Source organism: Elgaria multicarinata, chromosome 2 (assembly GCF_023053635.1).
Source record: "Elgaria multicarinata webbii isolate HBS135686 ecotype San Diego chromosome 2, rElgMul1.1.pri, whole genome shotgun sequence".
NCBI lineage: Eukaryota > Metazoa > Chordata > Lepidosauria > Squamata > Anguidae > Elgaria > Elgaria multicarinata.
The window spans coordinates 172220489-172230140 of NC_086172.1; the positions used below are offsets into that span (position 1 = coordinate 172220489).

At 45.5% G+C, this 9652-nt stretch overlaps 1 protein-coding gene across 1 annotated transcript; it reads left to right on the top strand.

Moving 5' to 3' along the window:
• The first annotated feature begins 398 nt into the window (after positions 1 to 398).
• GPHB5 (glycoprotein hormone subunit beta 5) lies at positions 399 to 7678 on the top strand. Its single transcript, XM_063147667.1, has 2 exons — positions 399 to 602; positions 7490 to 7678. The coding sequence occupies exons 1-2, from the start codon at positions 399 to 401 to the stop codon at positions 7676 to 7678; spliced, it is 393 nt and encodes a 130-aa protein (XP_063003737.1).
• The last annotated feature ends 1974 nt before the right edge of the window (positions 7679 to 9652 follow it).

Sequence of the window (9652 nt, forward strand, 5' to 3'; positions counted from 1 at the left end):
ATGACCATCACATATGTATATAAGTCCCAATTCCTGAGCAACCTCTCCAACATTCTGGGGATGTCCCTGAGCTAATCATGGATATTTTTTGGGTGTCAGACACCATCTGTGTATCAATTTTAACGTTAATTCCCTGTTTTATGTGATATTGTATTAAATGGGCATCCATTCCCACAGGGCATTCCAATCTTTCCCCTCAATTTGGATTCCTAGATCAGTTTCCCAGACAGCCCAACACATCTGAAGGGCTCCAGAGCAGGGGGTTGGACTCAATGGCCTTGTAGGCCCCTTCCAACTCTGCTATTCTATGATTCTATGATTCTATGAAAGCTGATATGGAACAACCTGTACTAGGAAGTCTCTAACAAGCCTCCATCTTTGCTGTTTTTTCACTCAGCATGAAGCTCCAGCAGGTCTTCCAAGGCTCTCTGCCTGTCTTGATCCTGGCCAGCTGTGTCAGTGCCGCCCAGCCTTCCGGCATCAACCTGCGGACGTTCATTGGTTGCGCCGTGCGCGAATTCACTTTCCTGGCCAAGAAGCCTGGTTGCAAGGCGATGCGCATCACCACCGATGCCTGCTGGGGCCGTTGTGAGACTTGGGAGGTAAGCACCTGGGGCACAGGGGCTGTCGGTTGGATGGCAGGAAGGGTTGTCGACTTACCCTCTTGGCCAAGTTGCGAGAGTTAGTGGATGAAAGGGTTGGTCAGTGGTCAGAAGCTATGACCAGAGCTCAGTGGTAGAGCACATGGTTTTCATGCTGGGTGATAATAAACTGGTGCCCGGATGTAGTTATGGGCTGGGTGCTAATAAACTGATGCAGAATCCTGCTAGGACAGAGACCTTATGGGTGGTGGCTCCCAGGTCCAGGAATTGGGTTGTTTACCTCTTCTGGATGGGGTTGCAGTCCCTCTGGAGAAACAGGTATATAGTTTGGGGAGTGCTTCTGGATCCACTGTGGTCAACTATGCCAACTACGTCCATTCCTGGATAGGGATAGCTTAGACACTGTGATCCATGCACTGATAGCCTCATGATTAGACTACTGTAATTAGCTCTATGGGGGGCTGCCCTTGCTCAGTTCAGAAGTCACAGCAAGTGATGAATGTAGCAGGTAGCATGCTATAAACACTGCACCTGTGTTCAAAGAACTGCACTGGCTCCCTATTACCTACCAAGAAAGTTCAAGGTTCTGTTGGTAAAAGACAAGGCCCTAAATAACTCAGAGACCTAACAGACTGCCTATATCAGCCTTTCCCAACTTGGTGCCCTCTAGCAGTTTGGACTTCAGCTCCCATCAGTCCCAGACAGGTCAGGAATCTTGGGAGTTGTAGTTCAAAACAACTGGAGGGTGTCAGGAAGCCTGCCCGATATATACCCAGCCAATCCCTGAGGTCTTCAGAGGAGGCCTTATTGGTCATTCTGCGACCAATAGAATGTTGCCAGGTAATAGCACATGAGCGGGGCCTTCTCAGCACTGGCACCCACCCTCGGGAGCACTCTGCCCTGCAAAATTCAAGAGGCAGAAACTGTGGCAAGCATTAAACATGTCTGGGGAAAAAATAGTTTACACCAGCTTTCCCTGACCTGTATTGGACTATGACTCTGGTGTATTGTTACTTTTGCTGTAATGTTTGTAATGATTTGTTATTTTATATTAGTTTCATGTTGTACTGTATATGTATTTTAGTGTGGACCATTTAGAGAGTTAATCATATAAAGTGGTGTAGGATTAATAATAATAATAATAATAATAATAATAATAATAATAATATATCATCTTCATCATCACCTTCTGGTATTTCCCATTTAAAGGAGCAGCTGTTGGGAAAGAACTGTGTCCAAGACCCTGGAGTTCTACTGCCCATCAGAATGGGATAGACAAGGGCAGGCTGGATGGACACAGTGGAGGCTGGTGGCTCAGATGACAATGGGGCTGTGAATTCCACTCTGGGTTTCAGTCAGAACCAGTCAGAACTCTAAAGGCACTATCGAAAATGCTGAAAACATTTTAGGATAGGGTTCATCACATTAGATAGCTTCTTTAGAGTTCAGGGTGAAACCCAGAGTGGATTCACCACCCTACTGACACCGGAGCCACCAGCCTCCACTGGATAGACAAATACTTTGACCTGGCATACTTTCTTGCATCTAAAAAACCAAAATGACAACAATAGCCCTATAATCAGAGCTCAGTGTACACCATCGTAAAATTGAAATTAAACTTGCAAGCATATATTAAGGGATAGAAAACTGTTTTTCCTCTTTAAACGAAAGCTGAGGATGTTAGGAAACTGAATTCTGAGTTCAGTATTGCATTCTTTGTTTCTGCCCCATGCATTTTTGCAGTGTTGCAGGATGTACATATACTTACATATACAGTTCCACCTATAATAAGATTTGGGCAATGTGCACATTTGCTACAAAATGCACCGTGGAATGCTATATGCCATCTCTTGTATCTGGTCATGCTAGACAGGGCTCCTGCAGCTTTAACTGTTGTGATGAAGAGGGGATTTCACCAGGTGCTGCATGCCTACAAATGAGCCCTGCTGAAATTCCCCCTTCAATACAACCATTAAACATACAGGAGCCCTGTCCTCCTTTCCATAGGGTCACCCTATATATGTGTCTATTCAGAAGCAAGCCTCACGAGGTTCACTGGGACCAGGTAAATGAAAATAAGATGGCCGCCTTAATCAATCAATTAATTATTTTAGCTTATTAATGGTTTAATTTGTTTTTAGCTGTGTATATTTATTGTTTTATATTGGTTGTATGATTTTATCTGTATGCTACCCTGAGATCCTTGTGATATAGGGCTGGATACAAATGTCTTAATAAATAAAAAAGTAAAAGACACATGAATGATCAAGCACATTTTTTTAACTGCCATGGTTTTCATTGAGAATATTTTTAGATGTATTCTGTGTGGCGGTGGATGGTGACATGAATATCACCTGCGAGCAGTGGCGGAAGGAGAAGGGGCCCAATCCACCATGTAAGCGAGGCTTGCAACAGCCTTGCAGAGACTTGTTATGGCTCATAAATAGATGACCTCATTGGCTTCCAGAAATCTCAAACGGGGCTCCATTTTTAATAAGAACCAGTTGCTTTAAAGTTCCACACTGCAGGTTGCTCCCCCCCCCCGTCCACCCCCCCCCGCCTTTCAAATGTGTTGTGTGGCTAAATATTTCTAAAGCGTTTACGTAATGCTGTCATTATGTAATTTCGAAAGCCTCTTACGGCTTAAACACTTAAGGAAAAACTGTCCTTTATTACTCCGCTGACAGAAAATTCCTCGCAGATTAAAATAGAGCCCCTGATTCACCAGTGATACATTTTATTCCATATCCCATTAATATGTCTGTTTCTAATTTTGGTTGCCTCAGAAATGTGGTAATTGTGCTCTAGGGGGTCTGTGGGTGGGAGTGACAGAACGGGCAAGCAAGTCCACACACATTGAGCAGAAGAGGGTGACTAATTTGAGCCGTGTTACGGCACCCGTAGGCCCAAGCCTCATTTCCCTGTGGGGTACACCTCTTGGCGTGTGTGGGATTTTACTGAATTAAAGAGAGAAGGAGGCAGATTCTGTAGAGTGGCCACTTCTGAATCGCCAGAAAAGAGGACACGAAACACCATAAAAAGAGGACAAAGGAAGACAGTGATTTGTGTAACATTTCCATATTCTCATATTCTCATTTATATGTATATAATAGGAGGCAGTGGTTGAAATAACAGGAGACCAAATGGACAAATAACGAACTAATATATAACACATACAGCTTATAAATACAATTTTATTTACTTTTTTACTTATATTCACACGCATTTCATGGGCTTGGTTAGTTGGTACAAATTCAAGGAATACCAAAGCACTAGGGATGTGCTCCGCTCCGATTAGGAGCGTAGAAGCAGTAGCGGATTGGCCTGCTCCGCCTTACCCAGAGGCGGAGTAGGAGCGGACCGCGGACCCCCTAGAAGCAAGGCGAAGAGAAGCGACCATTTTTCGGAGCTCCGAGTTCAGGCGGAGCGCTCCGGTCGCCATCTTGAAAACATTTCGCCATAGGATTGCATTGCGGCAAATAATCGCGCATAACTACGTTGTTTTTGAAGCTATCATTCTGGAAATTCTTGTGCACAGAGAGTCGTGGATGGGGGTCATTTTGAGACCACTCTCACCTCTCTGCGTGCTGTGGTTCACGTGCAATATTTTTTTAAAAATCGGGTCAACCGCGGGGCTCAAACTGCGTTTCGGCTTTTCGCCCATAGGATTGCATTGAGGGAAAGAATCGGGGATAACTGGTGGGGGGTTTAAGCTATCGTTCTGAAAATTCTTGTGCACAGAGAGTCGTGGATGGGGGTCATTTTGAGACCACTCTCAACTTTCTGCGTGCTGTGGTTCACGTGCAATATTTTTTTAAAAATCGGGTCAACCGCGGGGCTCAAACTGCGTTTCGGCTTTTCGCCCATAGGATTGCATTGAGGGAAAGAATCGGGGATAACTGGTGGGGGGTTTAAGCTATCGTTCTGAAAATTCTTGTGCACAGAGAGTCGTGGATGGGGGTCATTTTGAGACCACTCTCAACTTTCTGCGTGCTGTGGTTCACGTGCAATATTTTTTTAAAAATCGGGTCAACCGCGGGGCTCAAACTGCGTTTCGGCTTTTCGCCCATAGGATTGCATTGAGGGAAAGAATCGGGGATAACTGGGGGGGGGTTTAAGCTATCGTTCTGAAAATTCTTGTGCACAGAGAGTCGTGGATGGGGGTCATTTTGAGACCACTCTCAACTTTCTGCATCGTACGGGTCGCGGGCTAGACGTTTTTAAAAAATCGGCGGGAAAAATACCTTTTTCAAAGGGCTGAGGGGCAGAGTCAGCTCCCGGTCATGATGATCCCAAAGTTGGAGGAGGGCATAGGCAAAACAGGTAACTTGGGATTCTGGGAAACTTCTCTTTCTTCATCTGAACGGGCTTTTCCCCGTGTTTTTTAACACAGTAGCCCCACCAAATGCACAAACACAACCTGAAATCATATACTAAGCCAAGAATAAGAGATAGAAAAACACAGCACTGCTCCCCACCCTAACCTTGGGGAACAACTGAATCGATGTGGTGCAAGGGGATGAGCTCCCCTAGGGCATCTCATCGTGGACGTGCCCCCACTCTCTCTTGCACTGGAAGGCCATAGAGCCTTCCAAAGAGAGTAAAACGGTGGAGCAATGCCTCTCATGAGTTGAAGTGAATGGTCACTTTTCAGTGGTGGAGCAATGCCTGTTCAGAGTCGAAGTGAGCGTTTTACTTCTTCTCGGAGCTGTGGCTGTCAGTGTCTTGAACTGGCAGCTACTTCCCCCTCCCCCGGGCACGTCCCCCTATTGCTGGTAAAAGACAGATATAGCCTTTTAAAAAAAGTTCTTCTTGTTGTTTATTGAGCAACACTGCTGCTTTTAATTCCACCCCTCCTTTGTTTATTGATTGATTTATTCCATTTTCTATGCATTACTGGCTTATCCTTGGCTCACTTCCTTATGCCCCCAGAAATGCCAGCTGCATGCCTGCCTGCCTTCCCTCCCTCCTCCCCTGCCCACCTCGCAGGGATGTTGTGTGTGGGGTGCCCGATTTTCAAAAATTCGCCAAAAATCAGGGGATGATGGGATTGCTTTGAAACTTGGCATGCGTGTGTATATCCCCATGAGGTGTCATGGTGCCAAACATGAGGTTTCTAACTTGAACAGAAAAAAAGTTGTATAATTTTTTAGCTTTCAATGCAAGCCTATGGGGGGGGGGGAAACGGAGCTCCGGATCCGGATCCGGAGCTCCGGGCGGAGCGGAGCGGAAGTGGGCGGAGCGGGAGCGGAGCGGAGCGGCCCGATCCGGAAAATGGCGGATCTGCAAGTGAAGCGGAGCGGGGGGTCTGTGCACACCCCTACAAAGCACCATGTAAACACTACATATGGTCAAATGCTCAGTATATAATTGAGCTCACATGTAATTATATACTGTGCATTTGACCATATGTAGTGTTTACATGGTGCTTTGGTATTCCTTGAATTTGTACCAACTAACCAATCCCATGAAATACATGTGAATAAAAGTAAAAAAAAAATATATTTTTTGGTATTTATATGCTGTATATGTTATATATTAGTTGGTTATTATTTGTCCATTTGGTGGTTCAGTGCATTTGCACTCCTTTTTGTCTCCTAGAAACAAATTTAGAAATTATTATTATTATTATTATTATTATTATTATTATTATTATTATTTATTATTATTGAAACAAAGTACATATCGTACTGACCTGTACGTCTTCCTATTCAGTCTGCTATCCAGGTGCTATGTTTGGATGGGCAATGGTGCAAATGGTATTTTTAATCTTTGAAATGGAAACGTATAAGGCAGCTCTTCAAACAGAAGAAGCCTTCACATAGAGGACAGTCCTCTGTAAAAGAGGACACCTCAGTGGAGGCTGGTGGCTCCAAAGTCAGTGGGGTGGTGAATCCGCTCCGGGTTTCAGTCAGAACTCCAAAAGAGCTCCCCAAGGTGCGAAGTGATCATTTCACACATTTGGCTGCCACTCATCAATGGTTTCACATATTCAGGGTCATCACTCGCTGGAGAACTATCAGTTCTGGGAGAGGTGCATGTGTGAATTGGGCTCTTGCAAATATAAAGCCACAAGACAGAAATTCCATCTCTTTTTGCACCTTGGAAAGCTCCTTTAGTGTTCTGACTGGTCTGACTGAAACTCAGAGTGGATTCACTGCTTCACTGACATTGGAGCCACCAGCCTGCCACTCAAAGTGAGGCATTGATGGGGACCGTGTGTGTGTGTGTGTGTGGCAGGGAAAGAGAAGGAGAAGAGAGACCCCAGGGTCGGGGTGGGGGGAGAGAAGAGAAGAGGAAGGTGCTGCCTGCCTTCACCGCTTGGGGCACCAAAATACTTGGGGATGGGCCTACCTGGCGTCTCCAGTTAAATGGTCAGAGATCAAGTGGAAAGGTTTCTCTGCCTTCCCCTCATGATGATATCTTAGCCCAGTCTTCTGGATGACTTAGCCTAGCTAATTCACGTAGATGTTGAAGAGCACAGAGGACCAGATGGAACCTGGAAGCATCCAGAAGGCCAGTGGACAAGCGGTGGAACAGAAGACCCCAGGATCACCTTAGGAACATAGGAAGCTGCCTTACATTGAGTCAGACCATGGGTCCATCTAGGCCAGTATTGTCAACACTGTCTGGCAACAGCAGCTCTCCAGGATTTCATACGGGATTCTTTTCCTTGCCCTACCTTGGGAAGTCAGGGATCAAACCTGGGACCTTCTGCATGCAGTGCATGCCCTCTGTCACACTGAGCTATGCCCCTTCCCCTTGAAGAACCGCTGCCAGTCAGAGCAGAGACATTCCTGGGCCCAAGGAAGCAGTGACTTCGTCAAAGGCAGCTCGATATCTCCAGCCTTATGACCATATTTCTCTTTTTCCTCCCTCGTAAACAGAAACCAGTCCTGGATCCCCCTTACATCAAAGCGCACCATCGGGTCTGCACCTACAACGAGACCAAGCTGGTAACGGTGAGGCTGCCAAACTGTGCAGCTGACGTCAGCCCTGTCTACACGTACCCCAAGGCCATCCGGTGTGACTGCAGCGTGTGCCTCACCGCTACTACAGAATGCGAGACCATCTGAATCCTCTGGCTTCTGTAGCACAACCTTAGGGTGACCAACTGTCAGGATTTCCCCAGATTTGTCCTGGTTTTTGTTCTTTCCATGGTGTCAGGGGGGATTTTCTATAATTTTCAATAATGTCCTGGAATGACACACCTTCCTCTTTAAGGCTGCCATTAGCATGGCAGGAGGGAATGACATGCTTTCTTGAGGCACATCATTCCCCCACCCCGAGCTCCAATTGAGGTCTTAAAGGGGAAAGTGGGTCATTCGTGGACATTATAGAAAAGGCCCCAATTGGAGTGGATGGTGGTGGTGCAGAATGAAATCCTTTCCCCTCCTCCACACCAATCTGGTTCTTTAAGGTGGCAGGGGAATAAAGTACTTTCTGCAGGACTCAGAAAGCTGCTTCCCCCCCACACACACTAGGTGTCCTCTTTTTTGGTTTCCCAAATATGGTCACCCTACACAACCTGCTTTAGGCCAAATTCTGCCCAGGTGAAAACTGCAGTAGGGCATCGGCATCGGCGGTGTAAATCAGGGCATTTTGCAACTGCTTGGTTTGAAGTTTCTCTGTGAACGCAGTTTCCAGGCTCTGTTTGGTATAGCCACACATTCGGAGACTTTGCAGATTATCATCAGTTCGTCTAGAATGTGTTTTCCTTTGGGTCACGTGGGACCTGAGTTTTCATAAACCCTCAAACTGAATCCTCCAGTGATACATCTTTGCCTGCATATTTTATCATAGTCACTTTAGGTGTCCCCCTTAGAACATCCCCCTTAGAACATCTTTGGTGGACACATAAGGAGTGTTGACACATGACATTCAATGCATGTACAATCTGTGTATGCCTGTGCACAAATTGTTGATCCGTATACTTCTACAGTTCTTCAAACGCCGTGGAGTGTACAAGTGTCCATACGTAGCCCAGCATGATTTTGCCCATTGAGAGGGATCTTTTTACATGGAAGGAGATTTGACAGAATATTGTAACCCTTACATTGCCAGTCAAGTATTCGAGCTCCTTCATGAACAAACACTATAAATAAGAAACTTTTGGATTTGAGTAAATAGATTTTTTAAAAAATTCAAATAATTGCTCATAAAAGTACAGCTGCTACTTTATACAGAAATAAGTCCTAGTATGTTTAGCGGGCCTTGCATAGGATTACATAGAAAAACTCTGTTTTTCTTTCAGATGCCTTTGAAAATTTGAGCTGCATTCTTCATTAAATGTTGCTGATTTGCCTGTTTATTTGTGTGTGTGTGTGTGTGAAAACACAAAACCAAAATAAACCCTACTCTGTGACTGAGAAGAATATTTCACTGGCAATTGTCCTGGTTAGGCCCTGGTTAGGCCTCATCTAGAGTATTGCGTCCAGTTCTGGGCTCCACAATTCAAGAGGGACGCAGACAAGCTGGAGCGTGTTCAGAAGAGGGCAACGAGGATGATCAGAGGTCTAGAAACAAAGCCCTATGAAGAGAGACTGAAAGAACTGGGCATGTTTAGCCTGGAGAAGAGAAGATTGAGGGGAGACATGATAGCACTCTTCAAATACTTAAAAGGTTGTCACACAGAGGAGGGCCAGGATCTCTTCTCGATTCTCCCAGAGTGCAGGACACGGAATAACGGGCTCAAGTTAAAGGAAGCCAGATTCCGGCTGGACATCAGGAAAAACTTCCTGACTGTTAGAGCAGTGCGACAGTGGAATCAGCTACCTAGGGAGGTTGTGGGCTCTCCCACACTAGAGGCCTTCAAGAGGCAGCTGGACAAGCATCTGTCAGGGATGCTTTAGGGTGGATTCCTGCATTGAGCAGGGGGTTGGATTCGATGGCCTTGTAGGCCCCTTCCAACTCTGCTATTCTATGATTCTATGATTCTATGAGAATGCTTTTACTGTTTCTCTCTTGCTCACAGTCTGTTTCAATAGCTATAAATGCCACCATCCAACCTACAAATCAATCTATGTTTTTAATAAAAATGAAATCATAGT

Coding starts and splice junctions, on each gene's coding strand:
- GPHB5 (XM_063147667.1), top strand. CDS start 399: ATGAAGCTCCAGCAGGTCTTCCAAGGCTCTCTGCCTGTCTTGATCCTG. Junction 603..7,489: donor GCCGTTGTGAGACTTGGGAG/GTAAGCACCTGG, acceptor CCTCGTAAACAG/AAACCAGTCCTGGATCCCCC.